Genomic DNA, 18,421 nt, shown 5'->3' with positions numbered 1-18,421 from the left:
ACATAGTAATGGGGAGGGGTGTCCTAGTGCGGTCCTTAACAGGTGGTACTGTGGGGACTCAGTACTGTGTGGGGCACCCTCAGTTGCTTTCATAGGGATGGTCTGTCATTACCTGTAGGTAACCTTGAGGCACAGGCAAGCAAGAGCCCTGGCCAGGGTATTAATTTTTCATAATTGGTTGTCAGCCTTACTGCATGCTTTTCTGGCTCATGATGTTTAACTAGCCCTCTAATCCCAAATATGTGCACTGTAGATTCTTTTCAAAAACAACTACTGTCTGGTCAGCTTGAACTATTAAAAGGTTTGCTGAGAGGAGGGAATTTGTAAAGCATGGTGTGACCCATTTAGTCCTATAAATTCCCTAATTTCAATCCATATATTAAAATGGATCATTAAAAAAGTTCTTGCCTGACTATATTCAGAGTCTTTCAAAACCTGTAGGTCTGAGTTGCATTTTATTTTTTTTAAAGGTTTATTTTTATAGAGAGGGGAAGGGAAGGAGGAAGAGAGGGAGACAAAAATCAATGTGTGATTGCCCCTCACATGCCTCCTACTGGGGACCTAGCTTGCAACCCAGGTATGTGCCTTACACTGGGAATCTAAATGGTTACCCTTTGGTTTGCAGGCTGGCACTCAATCCACTGAGCCACACTATTCAGGGCTGAGTTGCATTTTAATATTCCTGAATGACTTATGAGGAATGGTTATATACAATTTATTACTTTTTCCCAGAAGGTTGTCGAGAGCATTGTTCACTATATTGTGTAATGTTTTCTTTATTGTTTTAAGTTAAAGATTTCTTTTAGAATTTAAGACTTGTTTAAAGTTTGCTTCCTCAGAGGAACTGCAATCTATCTCTTTGATAATGGCAACTGTACAACCGGTTATGTTTCCCTTTTTGCATTGGCTGCTAGGAACCTCAGAGTTAGTTTGAGGGCTCATTTCATATAAACTGTGTTTGCTCGAATGACCAGCATACTTGTGTTTTACATCAATACGGCATTGTTTGTCCTGCATCTTTTTAACTAGTTCCACTTTCTCATTTGTATTATCTACATTTTTGCGTGATCCATCTCAGATCATTTTTGGGAAGAGATAGGGTAGAGTTAAAATGACAATATTGAAAGTCAGTATTGTTATTCATTATTAGTGTTCCTTATTAAACCCTGGTTGAAGGCTGTCATTCTTTGCATGGGTGCTAGCCCCCACGTGGGTTCAAAGAACACTTTCAGAGTAAAAGCCCTGGAAGCCGTAACTGATCTGGCCCCCGGCTTCCTCTCTGACCTCATCTCATCCCTGACACCTTTCCTTACTTCTCTAAATCCACATTGATCGGCTTGTCACTCCTCCTCCTTTGAATGGGCCAAACGTGTCCTGCTTCAGAGCCTGTCTGTCTTCTTTCTGGAATCGGCTTTTCTGGACAGTGCCACCTCCCTCCCCTCTCTATGTGGAAAGCTCTATTCAAGTGCTGTCTTGACCCGAGAGGCCCTTCCTGATCTCCATTTGTAAAACAGCCTGCACCCTCCTACCCTGCCTTCCATTTTCCACCGCTGCCGCCTCGGCCTCCACCTGTCATGTTTCTCTCTGTGTTGTATTGCTTCTCCAGGAGAATGGATGCTTCCTGGGGCAGGGATTGGTTTGTTCACAGCTGTGTGTCCAGCCACTCAGAAATGGGCCTGCTAAGGAGGAGGTGCATCATGACTATCTGTTGAATAAATAAATGAACTAAATAGGGTCACTACTTGTGACCCTCTTGTTTGCCCTTTTTTAAGACATTTTTGAACAGGCATTCATTCCCCTGTGGGAGGCAATTTATTTATTTATTATTTAATTATTTTCAAGATTTTATTTATTTTTAGCGAGAGGGGAAGGGAGGAAGAGAAGGAAACATTAATGTGTGGTTGCCTCTTGCGCGCCCCCTGCTGGGGACCTGGCCTGCAACCGAGGCATGTGCCCTGACTGGGAATCTAACCAGTGACCCCTTGGTTTGCAGGCCAGCACTCAGTCCACTGAGCCACACCAGCCAGGGCTCCCTGTGGGAGATTTAGTTGCAGTTGTTTCTTGAGACAGGGGACTGCCTTCTGTGCCTTTTTTAGATCCTGCATCTGGCTGCTGCTTGTTATTTAGCTTTTCCTAAGCACTTAACTGTACCTGGCCCCATAAGAATACAGAGACAAGGGCTGATGTCAGTTCATAAATATCCTCAGGGACTTTTGAATGAAGGAGGCTTTAGGGAACTTAGGCTAACAGTGTTGTGATTCATGGATGATGTGTTTCATTGCTAATGATGTATATGTCCACACTTGGATTGCACTTTGTATTTTTCAAAGCCCATTACACACTTCTCCAATCCTCACCACTACCTGGTGAGGCAGGTACTCTTATTCTCTTGTCTGTTTGACGAGAGAAATAGACCCAGAGAACTTGAGTGACTTGTCTCAGGTCAAACCTCATGTTTGACATATCCGATGAGAGTAGTAAGAAGCTTTTCTGGTGTATTTCTAGTGGTGATATTCCAGATTTGTCTCATTGCTTGTTGCATCTTCCTCTTGTGTCTTTGACTGAAGGTTACTGTGCCTTTTGAATAATGGGTTCCCTTTGGGTGACTAAAGGGAATTTCTTTTACTTGGTCATTCTTTTGTCTTTTTAAAGAGTAGTAATGACTTTTGTGTACGTTCTCCGGTCTGCACTCTGTTACTCTATTAAGTCCAAAGTGATAGCAAAATTACTCCGTAGAGGAGCCAGGGATAGTGACTAGTTATTTTCCTTTCAAAACACTTGACTGGCTGCCCTGAAATACAGAAGCTGATATAAAAAAAGGAAACTGACCAGTTTGGTTTTAGACCTGTGGTTATTTGTGCCGAGTTTTGCTTGTTCCAGGGCTTGCTTGGAGCGGATGACTGTGAATTCACTAGAACCCTCTAACATCCTAGGTTCTGTTAACAGTGGCTGAACATGTGTACCATGGTCCTTTTAGCCCATCAGATGCATTGAGTTCATCATGCAAAACGCCAGAGCTGTCACAGTGAAAAAAAGTTCTCAGTGGTCCAGAGACATTTTTGTGGAGAACTTAACCAAAATCTAGTTTACACTTTTATGTTCTTTCATGAACTTGGCAAAGTTGTAAATCATAATGGGGAAAATATCTAAAGAATGATTCTGTAACTTGAATGCATCTTGGGGTGGCCACTTTAAACCATTTGTCATCTGCTCATGACTTTTAGCTCATGCTTTTTAAATCATCTTGTCCAGATTTGACATTGCTACTGAAAATGCTGCTTAGTGCTCTTTTTACGTCTGTAGCTATCAGCCCTTCCCTCTCCATGTGGGCTGCAGCTTGATTGTGGTGCAGTCCTGCAGCGCAGGAGCTGGAGGCAGGAAAAGTAGGATTTTGTAGCATGTATAGTGGAAAAGGCATGGGCTGTGGAGTCCAATACACTTGGTTTTAATGCCAGTTCTGATCTTATTAACTGTGTGCACGTGTGAAAGTTACTGTACCCCTCTGCTTCTCTGGTTCCTTGTCTGTGAAAAGGGTGGTGATACTATCTCACCAGACTGTTTTGAGGATTGCCTTAGATTAGATGGGCAAAATGACCACTGTGTTGCCTAGCGTGTAATAGACATTCAATTTATACTCCTTGCCTCACTTTTATCTTCCCTTCCCTGCATGTAGGACACAGGAACGCATGTGAATTTCTGCACTTAGTTTTAAAATTTTCCAAGTAGAGGATCAGTGAGAGCTGGTGCTTGTTAGGACTTAATGTCATAGGGATCTTGGTTAATTTTGGACTCAATAAAAAAATGTGATGTCGCTTTGGGCTAGCGCCCATTTTATGGGCTGTGAAATCTCTTCCCGTTTGGACTGGCCATACCATATTGAGACTATGCTGTGTTCAGCCCTGAGTACCTCTTCCTGAGAGGCAGGCTTTAAGAACCAGGCTGCCCAGGTTTGAGCCACTTAAAACTGCCACTTAAAACTCTGTGCCTGGAAAACCCAGGTCAGTCTCTGCATTGGTATAAGAGCAGCAGTAATGGCACCTACCTCATAATTGTTGTTAGGAATAAACAGATTATTCTGTGCCAACCACTTAGATTAATGCTGGGCACAGAGTAAGTTCTAAGTGAGTGTTAGCCGCTTTTGTGGGGACTCCCGGAGGAAAGTACCAGGAAGTTGGGCTTCCATGTTGTGGAAGAAATAATCGAGGTGTTTAACCTGAGGTTCAAGAAGTGTGGAGAGTCCTTTACCATTTAAAGAGAAACTTTAGGGAAGAGGGAACAGTTATTTTGGGTTACTGGGAAAGGTGGAACTAGGATCAACAGGTAGACATAAAGAGGCTTATTTTATTTTATTGTAATGAAGGGCTTTGTAATAAGGGGAGCTGTTCAAAATTGCAGCGAATCGCTTTGTGAGCTAGTGAGTTCTCCATTGCACGGAGGCTTAGCAGGCCCAGGAGAGGATCCTGACCTGGCTGGCGGGGTGACCTGCGTGACAGGTGTTCTCTTCCACCCTGCCGTCAGTTCCAGCGATTGGCTCAGAGTAAGCTGATTTCCCACTGAAATTTGCTGGGTGTTGGTAGAATGCTTGGGAGCTTTCTCCCGGGAATCAGTCTGTTCTTTTGGTCTATCGCTCATTCATTCTGCAAATAGTCGTTGTGTGAGACGTTGTATTCCTGGCCTTATTTAGCCTAAATGAAAACTGGTTGGAAATGAATTTGTATTTACTTGACATCATGCTTTCTTGGGGAAGCCCAGTGAATTTGGTTTCATCTTGGGAGACAGTTCTCTGTGGGAGTGTTGCATTGTTGGAGTTCTTTTGAGCAAGAGTACTGAGTGCTTTTTGTTTGACTCTCTCGTCAGGATGTTTGCTAGCAAGCATCTTTGGAAGATGGAATCTCTCCCTCTAGAGTGGAGGGCAGCCACGTTTACTGCCCAGTCTAAAAGATTCGGGTTTCTAAGTTCAGGATTCTCTCCAGTAGTGCTCAGTGTGGGCAGGCATCCATTCAGGCCCATCTGCTCAACCCCCAAGGGACCCCGGGGAATTGATGCAGAACAGACATGCTGGCGCTCGTGCCACCTGCTGGGCTGTGGGTGATAAAGTCCTCAGTCTCTGCCCCAGGAGTTTGTGTCTTCCAACAGCACCCATAAACCTGTGACAGGCTAACTCATTAGCTTATAAGTAGGATACAAACCTCAGACTCATCACTGTTCTTGACATTGAGGAGGAGTAAAGTGAGAGAGCGGTCCAGCTCATGCCAATGCCAAATGGTCTGGTGTTTGGGGGTTGTGAAATTCAAACCCCTGTCTCCAGAGTCTGTCCTTTTCATTGCAGCGTAGAAAAATGCTACTGCCTTTACTGCTTCTCCTGCTGCTCCTAGTGCTACCGCTGCTCCAGCTGTGGCCCCTGCAGCAACGTCGGGCAGTTGTTGAGTGTGAATGATATGGCAGGCCTTGTTTGATCTCGTTTAATTCTAACCAACAACCCTGTAAGGAAGGCGTACTTACTATCTCCATTGTAGAGGTGAGCAAATGAGGTGCCCTGACCGGGGCCATAGGGGCAGGAAACCCTGGCTCTATTGGGGCAGCTTCACCCCAGAGCCCGACTGCGGAGCAGTTGGGAGCATAATCCGAAAACAGACCTGCCTGGAGTTTGAATCCCTGTGCTGTTCCTTCCCCTACTGTATGAGGTGGGGCAGATTAACCTCTTCAGATCTCGTCAGACCTTTGCATCTGTAAAAAGACGAGGGATGTAGAAGTGGGCCCCGCTCCACAGGGGTGTTATGGGAATTGAACACGCCTGCGTTCCGTCACGTCTGCAGTGCAGCTGGTCCTTGGCGGCTGGCTCACCAGCCTCTCTGAACGTGAGCAGCCATTATTATTATTATTGTCTGTCCTTGCTGCCTTCTTTTCCTTCAGTTTAAAAAAAGAACAAAATTTTAATGGTTGTACTCTCAGAGTTCTCTAATATAAGTATTTTTTACTAAAGGAAAATTGTAATTCAGCCCAGTTTACATCAAGAAGATGAATTTCAAATGGGCAATGCTGGCGCAGGCTGTTTTCCTTATATAAATATTTTCTCTAAAAATGAAAATAGATACTCCCCTCCCCATAGACTCAGTTTCTTTTTCAGTCTTCATTTTAGTAACCCTTTCTCTTTCCTAAATAACTCTTAACGCTATAGCGAAGTGTTACCGTGACAGCTGATGCCCGGGAAGATGTCCTCTCGGGGCCTGGTATTTTCCTGACTGGTGATGCTGCTACTTATTGTAAACAGTGTGAAATGTCCGCTGCGTTTCTGCCCACAAATGGTGGTGAGGAAATCGTGCAGCGCGGTGTAGAGGTGGCAGCTGGTCCAGTGCAGCTTTGCGTGGTCTGCGGCTGTTTGCTGTTACAAGGGGAAATCATAGAGTTAATTATCTAGGAACTCTTCCCTTTGAGACGGTTGATAAATTGAAGGCATTTTCTGATTGTGCTTTACTTTAGATTAACAGCTTGGAAGGTTTCAGATTTAAAGAGCAAAGTTATATGTCACAGAAACAACAGGAAGATATACTTAGCTACCCCGTACCTAGATAGTGCAAATAATATTGGTAGGTTTACCTTTGAAACCCAAGTCTCCCTAAATTCTCCACTCTAATTTACTGGTCACACACTTGCATGGTGTTCTCTACCTGAAAGTACCTTGGAGGAAGTCTGGTGAAGGACTTCTCCAGTGGGCAGAGGAGGACGCAGTATCTGGCCTGGGGAAGGCCCTCCTTCAAATCTCAGGGTTCCCAGTGTTGATTTCCTGGGTGTGCCCCGCATTCCCTAGAGGCATTTCCTTCTCCCTTTATTACAGTCTCTCCCCCCCTGCCCCCCAAGCCCCTTCCCAGTGCCAGGCTAGATCAGATCTCTTGGCATCCGTAACACATTTACAAAATTCTTTTCGGAGGTTAGATTGACGTCAAAGGCTGGCCTACTGGATCACCCTCTAAATTGCAAAAGAAGTTTTATACTTTATGTGGCTCATGAATTAAGATCTTTGGTCTAAATGACAGTTTTGAGAAGTCTGTTGTGCAGGATTTTGCTTGCAAATATCTAGGAGTGGACAGGTGATTGATTTGCTGACAGACCGTCTCTGAAAGCAGTTCTAATGATGGACTTGTAATTGATTGCATCCATCATCGAGAGCCTAAAATACTCCCTCCCTAAATGAAAAAAGATAAATGAAATAAATTATGCTGAATGTATAAACTGACAAATCTGAGGGAATTTAATGAAACTCTAAATTACCACAGCCAAGAGATAAGAGAAAAAGGTTTCTTTGTTCCTGATTATAACACTAAATTAAAAAAAATTACCCAAGAAAAATAATGTAGGAAACAGATCTGTGGCCAATGTATCAAACTACGTTATTGAAAGGTTTTTTAATAAGCGTATCTACCTCATTCCCTGGTTATTGTTGATTCATATCAATCTTGTTAGTGCTGATGTTGGAAAAATAGTAAATGCAGGGATGCTTTGTAGTGTAGTCCATATTATTGACATTATGGCCGTTGTAACAGGTTTTAGAATCCTCGTGGCCTTGTTGCCAGGCCACTGGGGAGTCTGTACCAGATCGAGGTCATTTCAGTAGCTGTGTGGAAGGGGGCTCCTCAGTGTGTGAGTGACTTTTATCAGCCAGCACACACTCAGCTGTACGTAAAACACAACCAACTGAAAGTGACCTGAACGATGGATATTGACCATCTCCCCCCCCCCCCCCCACACACACACACACACAAGAAGTCCTGAGGTAAGGCAGCCGAATGCCATCACAGCAGTCCCTTGCTCTTTGTCTTAGCTTCCCCTCCCATGGCTGGGAGACGGCTGAGTTGTTAGTGTCTCAGCTTTGTGTAACAGTAGTCGGTGTTGGGGAACGGGGCCAGCTCCCTGTTACTCTTGCCTGTAAGTAAACTGTGCCTGAAGTCCTTAGTCTGGTTGGCCAGGCTGGTGAGGGGAATGGACTTTCCAGGATTCATTCAAACAGATCAAGACCTGCCCAGACTTGAGCAGCGTGCATTCCGCCTGTTATTCGATTAAAACGCGCATGCCAAGGAAAAAGTGAAGGGAGGCTCCTTGAGTAGGCAACCAACAAATGCATTTAGATGGGGCATTGGGGTTTCCTGTGAAGGTGCTTTTGCATTTCCTGTTAGTACATTGTGTTCCTAGTTAGTGGGATGAAGGGGCCAGCATACTATACCTGGCCTTTTCCTTTCCTATTTTTTTCCAATGACAGTTTACATGGAGCGTTACTTTGTGTTAGATTTGGGTGTACGTCGCAGTGGGTAGACAACCATACAGTTTGTGTTCCCCTTAATGTTTCTGGTAGCTGCTGGCACCATACATAGTCATGACAACATTATTCACTATATTCCCTATGCTGTACTTTTTTCTCTTTTGCTTTAAGTTTGACGCAGTTTGGTACGTTCTCTGTCTTTATCAGGACTCTGTCTACCAGTGATGATGTTGAAGACAGAGAAAACGAGAAGGGTCGCCTGGAAGAGGCCTATGAGAAATGCGACCGTGACCTGGATGAATTGATTGTGCAGCACTACACAGAATTGACGACAGCTATTCGCACGTACCAGAGCATCACAGAGCGCATCACCAACTCCCGAAATAAGATAAAGCAGGTAAAGCCTCCTTTCCGCAGTCGCTGGCAGCACCCTCCTGTTCGCCCGGGCGGTACTGCTGCGGGGGAGGCGCTGTGCAGCGGCCCAGGACCTTACCCAGCGGTGCCTGAGGATGCTTTCGGGAGTCAGGAAATGTGGACGCTGGAAAGCCTGAGCGTCACAGAGGGCGTCAGGTTTGCTGCTGCTTCCTCCCATATCTTGTCCTTGGCTCCTGTCGTCACTTCCCACTGTGACATGACAGGCAATGGCCACAACTTGGGGAAGACAGAAGGGAATCCTACCCAAAGGGGAGCGCTGTTCCAAGAGTCTAGGTCCTCTTGCTATTTGAGGTTCCCGCCATGGAGTGTTAGATGTATTTAACGCACTCATATCATGCCTCGTGTGTGTGTGTGTGTGTGTGTGTGTGTGTGTTGCTGTAGCAGTGGACAAATATTTCTGTTTTCTGAAATTTGGCCTTTGACTTTGCCACCTCATCTGAAGTTGGTTGTGATTTCACTGCGGGCATTGCACATTTTTGGTGACTTTTGTGAAGAAAATCTAACTTATCAGTTAGTTATTTATACATAAAATGAAATATTTATAGATACCAGAATTCTTGAATATAGTTCTGAAGAGTGACAAGCATGTGTTAATTCTCATTTTATGATCGTCTTTTCATATTTTAGAGTTGTCTCTTTCATTTTTTTCCTCCCTTCTGTTTTCCTCCCCTTGTTTTCTCTTCCCTCTTCTGCCCCCCCCCTTCCTTCCTCCACCTCTCCTTCCCACCTTCTTCCTTTGGTGGTAGCTGCGTGAGAAGATCCTGGGGGTTCCTGGGTACCATGTCTTTAGTGTCTAAAGGATAAGGGGTAGACTGAGAAATAAACCCTGCGTGTTGTCGCATTATAGTTATGTGGTTCTTGGGCGTGGATTTTGAGGGTCACTCTTTTCATACCTCTTAGTACTGCTCATCGACAAGTGGTAATTCCTGCCATTTATAAGCACAATTCCTTCCCGGGCATGGTTATGTTTATTCCTCATTCAACAAATCTAGAATTTTAACTCTGGTCTCTCTGACTCTAAAGCTCTTGCTGCTGGTTTTCAGACATTTTTAAAGCAGTAACCTTCCCCATCCCGTTTTTATTAAAATTAGATATTTGGCAGAACCCCAACATACCGAAGAGTCAGGGAGGCGGCGCTCTCTGCTCGCTTTGCGTGAGCGGCGAGTGGTCTGGAGCTCATGCTCGGTCCCGTCTGCGGCGGTCGGCGCTGCCTCTGAAGCCTCTCTGTGGGTGGAGGGCCGTGTCGACCACTTGAAATGCACTGCCCTATGCCATCTGATTGGTGGGGGGCTCCCTGGACTCTGCCTGCTCAGTAACACCTGCGCATGGCAGTCTCACATGTTTTCTTCTCTGTTTTCTAGACCTTGTATCATCATGATTTTGTAAGCAGCTACACAAACCATTCTTCTAAGACAGCTGTTGATCTGCTTCGGCCTCTAACATTACAGTCACTGCATCAGTAAGGTCTGGACTTTTTTTCGAAGCAGTATGCTGACCCCTTTATATTTTAAAGTTAACTGGGCATTTTCGACAGGAATGCTATAATTCTTGACCTTTACAAGTGGTGAGTTCATCCTATGGATTTATCTGTGAAGCTGGGTAAAATTATAGATCATTTGCTCTAAGTTTAAAGTAAACTGTAGTCCATTTTGACCCAGTGGACTAAGCCCAAGAGGGGTCAGAAAATGAATGTGTAGAGCTGTTGACCTTCCGGCTTCGCCTCGGGTGATCCCAGTGAGGGTGGAGGGCCTTTTGGTGTCTATGTTTTCAGATTGGTTTTCCTAACTGAAGGGACTTCGTCCTGACCTCAGGGGGAGGTTTCTGCCTGACTCCTTGTTGCTCTGAGTTGAGAGCACCGTTGCCCAGAGACTGTTTGCTGGAACTGAAAAGGAGGGTCTCGTCTTGGTTACTTCACATTTGGTTTAGTGGCCACAGTTCTTTGGCATCCTCGTTGTTAAGTATGGTGCAGTTTTGAGCAAAAGGACACCAAAGCAGAGAACTCTGTGTTTATGTATATCAGTTTGGAAAAAAAGTTACATCATTCTGTGTTATGAATTAGCTTCAATGCTGGGAAGAGAAAGAAAGGGCTAAAGCCCTTTTCAAAAAAGCCTTTAATAATTAATACATGGCAGGAGAAAAATTAAAGTAAATTTATTTTCATTGTATAATTTGACAGTTTTGTACTTTGAAAGGCCATTTCTTATCACCTCAAAAAGGCTGATGAGTCCTTGCCAGTCTTCCCGTCATTTTTGTTTGTTAATTGCACTTTGGGTTACATACAGTAGACAGGTGTGTATATTTTCAAAGTAGAAATGGGAATGATTCCGTAATCACTGGAGTACCATTTTTTCCGAACCAAGTAAGATGTTGAGAGTATGTAAAGATGGGTAGAAATTTATTTTCCTGTTTTCTGCGACAAGAATATAATGAGGGTTCAGGAAGTACCTGCTGAGTGCCAGCTACATGCGTGGGTCTGTTTCAGATGTGGGGCTGTAGCTGGGGAACACACCAGCTCTGTCCTCTCGGAGCTCCCTGTGCTAGTGGAAGGGGACAGACCAAGAAACAGACATGATATTTAACAACATTGACTTAGTCTCTGTGTTAAGTATCTGTTTTGTGCTGAGCATTACTCCAGGCTCTGGGGTATAGAAGTGAATGAAACAAAAATTCCCATCTCTCTTGGTGTTTGCGTTCTAGTCAGGGGGGAAGACTATACATTAATAAGTAAAGTATGCTATTGCAGATGTTAAGAAGTGATGTGCCAAAAAAAAAAAAAAAGGCAAGTAAGGGAGAAGAGGGAGTTGCTGTTTTAAACAGGTTGGTGGGAGAAGCTTCCCTGGGGTTGCACTCAAGGCAGCACGTGGAGGAGGCGAGAGGGTCAGGAAAGCGTCTCAGCAGGAAGGAAGAGCAGATGCAAAAGTTTCCCAAAGCAGGAACGTGACTGGAATTTGGGGGCAGCAGCTCGGAGGCCAGTGGGGCTGCAGAGAGGGGGCAGCTGGTGGGAGCTCCAGTGGGCTGGGCCAGGTCATGCGGGGTCTGGATCACCTCCAGGATGTTGATTTTAACTCTGAGTATGTTGTTCAGCGTAGAGATGCTGTGACGTGACTAGTATTTTAAAAAGGCCCCTGCAGCTCTTACACTGAGAATGAATGTTAGTGGGAACCCAGGCAGACGAAAATGTTCATATTCACGCCTTGTTACCGTTAGCAGCTGGAGAACAAGGAACTGTGTACGTTTCCCATTTTGACAGTAGTTTCATGTATGGGTTTATGTTCCATTGGTAGGGAGGATAATCCCTGTGTCCTGGAGGATAATCCGAGCTAACAGATTTGACTGTCTTCCCAGATGGTCCAAATATATATTTATGGCAGGTCCTTTAGGATTTTTTTTCTAGATTAAAAAAAATTGCAAATAAGATACCATGTACTGTTGATCAGGTCAAGTAATAATTGATCTAAGCAAAATACTTGGGCACTCCTATTGCCATTGAATATATTGTAAAAGTGGTCAAAACGAGATGCTGTTATATTAGAAAACTTCAGCATCCTTAGGTTCTGCCAGTTTCTTATATGGTGACCATTGTAGCAGCCCCAGCAACATGGATAATATGGTAGACTGAGGACTTGGACTGTGGGTGATGCTTGTTGCTGTTTGGGTGTCTCCTCCGCGTTGTACGGGGTGGATGAGATGATGTCAGATTCCTTTACAGGTGCTCAGTGGGTCATCTGATGCCTGCTGTAAGGGCGGGGACGGGAACACAGCGGCGTGTGCGGTGCTTCACGTTTCACCCCAAGTTTGGGTGCCTCTTTCGCTGGTGCTAGATCAAGCTCTTAATTCATTTCTCTCACCTGTAATTGGAAATAAGTATACAAGGTTATTCAAGTGAGTTGTTAGGACTTAATCATTGAGTAATGCAACAGTTGTTCACTGACATTTAACTGAAATAATTTCGTGACGTTTATATGAAAGTATACCTCGAAAGGTAGAATTAGCCTGAGGAATAACTTTAGTTAACACTTAAGAAGTCACAGTAGAAGAGCGTGGTTTTGGTAGGAGGTTATTTACCACCCTAAATATTAGGTGGAAAATCCTCGCTGCTTGTATGAGAAAGGGACAAAAAGTCTGGAAATGGACAAGTGGGCAGTAACGAGATCTCGCGGGGTGAGATCTAGCCAGTTGCCTGCGGTGCGTGAGTGCTGTCACAAGCTCTGGGACGTCATATTTCCGCTGCGCTGAGCAGCGTCTGTGCTCGTATCCCGTCTGCAACTCCAAAGCCGGGTGTTGCCCTTGGAAAGGGTGGGGTGGAGCCTCGCAGAGAATGTAAGACTCTAGAATGGTAGTTAAAAGAATCCAAGGGAACAAAAGCATTGGAATAAGTTTGGGAGTAATTTAAAAATTATCCATAGTTATAAAGGGCTTTTAAGGAGAATAGTGAGTGGTGTTTCTGAAGTTCATTCTTTCCGTGTACTTTCTGTAAGATTCTGGGAAAAAAGTGGGTTGACACATCAGGGAAATACACATGGAATACAAATGGTTTTTACTATAAAAAAAGAAAATACCATAGTTTGTGCTTTTAGAATAATTGGTCCTATTCATTTTCATTCACCGTCCCAGATACACGGGGACCTTTCAGGGGGTTCCCAGTTTACATTTTCAGGGAGGTGCTTGCACGTCTGTTGCACTCACTGTAGACACAGTGCACACACAGAGGCGTCTCCCCCGTTATTCCTGGGCCCCACTCACTGCTTTTCTGATTTTAGGTCTTGAAAGTTACCGTTCTTCACCACCTCCCCAGTGCCTGCACCCACCAGCCCCTCTCACAGATGTCTCCGTTGCTCCCCTCACGGCTGTCCCGAGGCCCAGTGGGCTTCCCTGCCCTCTGTAGCTTTCCCAAGGCAGGGTGGCCAGACTCTCAGTTGCTCTGCCATCTGTACCATCTCCTGTATCTACTCACAGTCCCCGCCGGGGCCCTGGTTTCCTCCTTTTCTGTTTCTCTCATAGTCTCTGATTAGAATGACTGGCGGTTCTTGTCTATGAGGACGGAAATTCTTGCTCTTGCCGAACAGGTGATCAGGAGCAGTGGCGAAGTTACTTGAATTCTCGGGAAGCAGAGGAACCTGTGTTTGCGCAGTGGTTTCTGTACTTGGGTTTCAATGTCGTGATTCGAACAGTGTGGCTCTTCATGGATTTATTTAAGGAGGAAGCAAAGTAGCATAATTTTCTAATTTTAATCGTCCCGATAAAGAGATTGAAATTAAAATGCTGATACCACATTCATAAACGCGGAACGGGTATTTGAGGTAAATGTATAATTTGTTACCTTTCTCACATTTAGATATTGTTATTCATTGATGGACATAGAGCCCTGTTCCTCCTGGCTGTTTAAAAAAGTCATATTTATTGAGCTATAATTCATATTCTATATATATATTAAAGATTTAACTTATTCTTATAGAGAAAGGGAGGGAGGGAGGGAGAAAGAGAGGGAGAGGAACATCAGTATGTGAGTGAGAAACATTGATGGGCTGCCTCTTGCATGTGCCCTGGCCTGCAACCCAGGCATGTGCCTTACTGGAAACCCAGCCGGCGACCTTTTGCTTTGCAGGACATCTCCCAGCCGACCGAGCCCCACCGGTCAGAGCTCAAATGCAGTGTTTTTAGAGGACATTTGAGTGAGTTTCAGCAAGCGTACGCACCTGTCCACGTGTTGCTGTCACTCCTGTCCCCTCGTGGCTCTTTGCAGTCAGTACCAGCCCCATCCTGTTTAAGCACCTGCCGATTTGAAAAGATCACTGTAAATTATTTTTGCCTTTCTAGCAGTCCATATAGTATGTATCCTTTTGCACCTAGCTTCTTTTGCTTAGCATGAATTTTTTGAGATTCTTCATATTTCTTCCCTTTTTATTGCTGACTGGTATTGCCCCTATTCCCCAACTTTTAAAATAACACTTCTTCGTAACTGACTCTGTAATAAAAAACCTGAAACCTCAGGGTGGCTTACTATCAAAAAGTTCTTATAGTTTCTTATGTTTGCAGCTTTGGTTAACGAACTCAGTTTACAGAATAATTTGGGTGATGTTCATTTTCCACGCAGCCCGATGCCATCTGGGCCCCTCCCCCAATGCTGCTTTCCTTTTCGTTTCTCCTCCTTGTAGTACTCAAAAGAAGCAAGCTGATTACAGTGTGGATATCCTAGTGTGAAATGCTATAATGGTCTTTTTCCAATCAGGAAAGAGTTTGCCAAGATTTATTGACACCCTGTAAGTTTCTCTTGATCAAGAGCCTAGTAGTTGGGGGTTGTGTGACAGAAACTTTACTTTGAACTGTTTCCATAGTAACAGTTACACACAGAGGGGAAAGCTGAGATTTATAGAATGAAGGTGATATGAGTAGAATATCAGAAATCAGATTCTAACAGATTTTAACTAAAATTTCAAATACAATGGCCTTGAATAGCTAGAGTTCTTAACTCAGAGACCAAGAACTCCAAGAAGATCTGGGAATGGCCTTAAAAAAAAAAAATCACAAATGGAGAAAACCCAGCACTCCTACCTCATCCTACTCTAGTCCTGATTCCAGCAGTACAGATGTACAGACTTTTAGTTTTTTTCCCCCAGACCTTTCTATGTTTCTAAGTACCAGTAATATGTTCCTACTATTTTTCTATTTTAGACATTGCATGTGAACTTCCAGCTATGGAAGATGAGGATACAGTACACCCCCCCCCCCCCACTGTTTCCCCTGCCCCTCCACATCCCAAGTCCTCATCCTCGCTATATAGTTGTATCCTTGTTTTTGGTTAAATAGTGTCTGTTGTAACTACATAAATGCTTATATCTAGGCCATCCAGCATGCTATTTTTGTTTGTGTAATTTTGTTACTGTTTCTCTTGGAGTCAGTGGTTGAATAATCTTGTTGCCTTTTGTCTGCATTGGTTCACCCCCCATCTCCCTACCCTGGATCCCAGGCTTTTTCTGTTTTTCTCTTGTGTTGATGGAGCACATTCTTCAGCAGCCTGGGGAGAGGCGGTGTATATAATAAGGTCTATCGTTTTGAGAGCGTGCGAGTCTGATACGCATTCTGATTCCCAGTCGTTCGTACGGGTCCTCTTTCCCCGCCCCCTCCCTGCCCTTTGGAAGCTCTTACAGGATTGTCCCTGTACCCCTTGTGCTCTTACATGTCAGAAGAACACGCCTGGGCTCTGGTCTTGTTTTTACCGCATGGTCTTGAACACTTGGTGTGCCCTTCCAATCCGAAAACTCATCCTTTCGGTCTTGTATTATTTTAGTGGTATTTTCTCCGTTTCTTTTCTTTCTTCTGTCATTTTCCAATCCCTGGAACTTCTATTTGGCAACTATTGGACTTTTTAGATCAATCTTCTCATTTTGCTAATCTTCTTTTCACTTACATCTTGGTTTTTTATTTTTACTCTTTTGATATGCAAGGATCTCTTTTAATCTTTGTATTGGGTCTTTTTCTATCATAGTTTTAATTTTGAAGAGTTGTTTTTCATCCCCTATTCTTTGATGTAATATCTTTTTATTTTTCCTAAGGATTTTAATTATTATACTTTTTTTATACACTGTTTCCTGCATAATTTGTTTCCCTCATTCTCCCAGTACATTTTTTCTTTTTATTTGTTTTGATTCCTATCTTTCCATATTATAGGCTTTCCTTGGCTAACTCTTTTTTTCTGGAATAGCTACTACTGTATTTTTCGGACTATAAGACGCCCCCCCCCACCCCATTTGGGAGGAATAATGGTTGTTAATGCTACTGTTGAGTTCTGTTTACATTTACATTGGTGAAATATTATTTATGTTACTAAATATTTTACCACATTTTTTGCTTCAAAAGTTGTTTTCCTATTTCCCGTCTCTAAAACCTAGGTGTGTCTTATGGCCTGAAAAATTGGTAATTTTCATTTAATTTTGCATGCCTAAGGTAAAAAGCATAGGCAATAAGTTTCATTCATCAATAAGAAACAGTTAGCAGAGTTTGAAAGCATTTGACTGAAAGCGAACTATTTAGAGAAAATAGACATTTATGTAAAATTACAAAATGCCTGTAATAAAAATAAGTACATTTCAAGGACAGTGCCACCTAGTTTTAATTTCTAGAGCCAGTTAAAGCCTTAAGAAATTGAAGTGGAGATTGAAAAATGCAAAAATATATAAACATTGTACAAAAGATGGCATTCTTTCCCTGAGTGTACCGAAGCTATGGAACGTAAGGTGATGGGAAGGTGGAGGGGAGGGAACACTTTCCAAGGGCATTTCCTTTCTCTCCCTGCTTCCCTCCTCCTTCAGAGTCTCAGGGACAGGTGCCCAGAGAAGCTGGAACGGAGCCGCCAGTTCAGGAACCAAACCTCCATTCTGCTGTTGTATTATTTGCAGTCCGTTTCAACTACACACTCGGGGGAGTTTTCTGAGAGAGTTCTTTATTCAGCCTGTCAGCAAAGCTCTGTACTAGTGTGTTTCCTCTTGTCTGTATCACTGCCGTAGAGACCTGATATCAATATTGCGCATTCCATCACTTGGAGTGAAAAGTGACCAACTCCCAGCATTGTGTTTCCTGGTATCTCTTTCCATTGGAAGGGTCAAATAATTCTTCAGGAACCTTCAGCTGTTCTGCTCCAGAATCCCAGGTGTGGCCATTGGGGAATTCATAATGAACAAGTTGGCATCTGCGCAGCAACTTGTTCATCATCAGTTGGATCTGATACTTGAAGTACTGAAGCTTGAAATCCTGGGTAACACAGGTACACATATAATTGTGCCAGGACCTTGTAATCTGTGGCAACTTCTCTTTTCCGGTTTGCTGAAGATCCTTCACACACAGGTTCTTTTCATGCCATCATATGTGAAGGGATCAGTTCTATAATTATTCCCAGGAGGAGCTCTCTGCTTTGGATTGTAATGAAGCCTTCATGCCTTGCTGAAGGACATAGCCGCCATCCATTGTCTTTCCAGCTTGCAAAGTTTTGTTGCCCTCTCTCATTTGCTGTTCCCTCTTCTCTGTTTTCTCTTCTTGGTGGGACTGCAGGAAGGTATGCAGGTAATTAGGGTCATCTTCAACAGATTTTCAGAGGGATCTTTGATCCCCAGAACGTTTTCTAAGAGATTACAAATGTCTTTATTCAGGACATTTAAAAAAATTTACATTGGAGCGTTTCATAAAAGTATGATTTAGGTATTGTCCTAAAGTTGTGGTAATAAATAGATGAGGTACTTTCTCAAGAAACCTTCTAATGTTCTATGCTGATATTTTCTGTGTTTCTTGGATAAGTTTTGAAATTTTGCTTTATAATTATGGGAAGAATAGTGTCATTATGTGCGACACCACCAGATCTTGTAGAAGACAGATTTTCAATTGTCAAAGGCATTGTAGACTTTCTAGGGTGATGGCAATGACCTGTACTTTGGATGTTTGGATTATACAGGTGTGTGCATTCGCTGAAACTCATCGGATGGTACACTGCAGATGTCTTCACACATAAATTTCACCTCAAACCAAAACCATGAACAGAGTGTGTGCTTTCTATCCTAAGGAATTTTTTTTCTAGGTGTGCTCAAAGGTAGGTAGGAGTAGTCTTCTCATGTTGTAGGGGAGAAAATACAGAGAGAGGTGGAGACGTACCCAAGGGAGTCAGCGTCAGAATCAGAATCAGGATTTTGCAAGTGGGCTGACCAAGGGGGACAAGTGGATGTGTGAACGAGGAACTGTTACTTA

The 18,421-nt window shown here is 43.6% G+C and overlaps 1 protein-coding gene and 1 pseudogene across 1 annotated transcript in view; one reads left to right on the top strand and one right to left on the bottom strand.

Annotated features, from left to right (window-relative positions):
* Window positions 1-18,421, top strand: part of EXOC4 (exocyst complex component 4) — a 678,192-nt gene that overhangs the window by 16,969 nt on the left and 642,802 nt on the right. Inside the window, exon 2 of the mRNA XM_037165795.2 lies at window positions 8,462-8,651. Within this exon, the coding sequence (XP_037021690.2) occupies window positions 8,462-8,651 (190 nt within the window). The remainder of the gene's footprint in view (window positions 1-8,461; window positions 8,652-18,421) is intronic.
* LOC119064231 (actin-like protein 6A) lies at window positions 17,003-18,155 on the bottom strand (annotated as a pseudogene).

The sequence above is a fragment of the Artibeus jamaicensis genome, unplaced genomic scaffold, assembly GCF_021234435.1.
Source record: "Artibeus jamaicensis isolate MK-2021 breed Jamaican fruit bat unplaced genomic scaffold, CSHL_Jam_final scaffold_3307, whole genome shotgun sequence".
Classification (NCBI taxonomy): domain Eukaryota; kingdom Metazoa; phylum Chordata; class Mammalia; order Chiroptera; family Phyllostomidae; genus Artibeus; species Artibeus jamaicensis.
The sequence above is the reverse complement of the archived record's forward strand: the minus strand, read 5'-3'. Positions and strand labels throughout refer to the sequence as shown.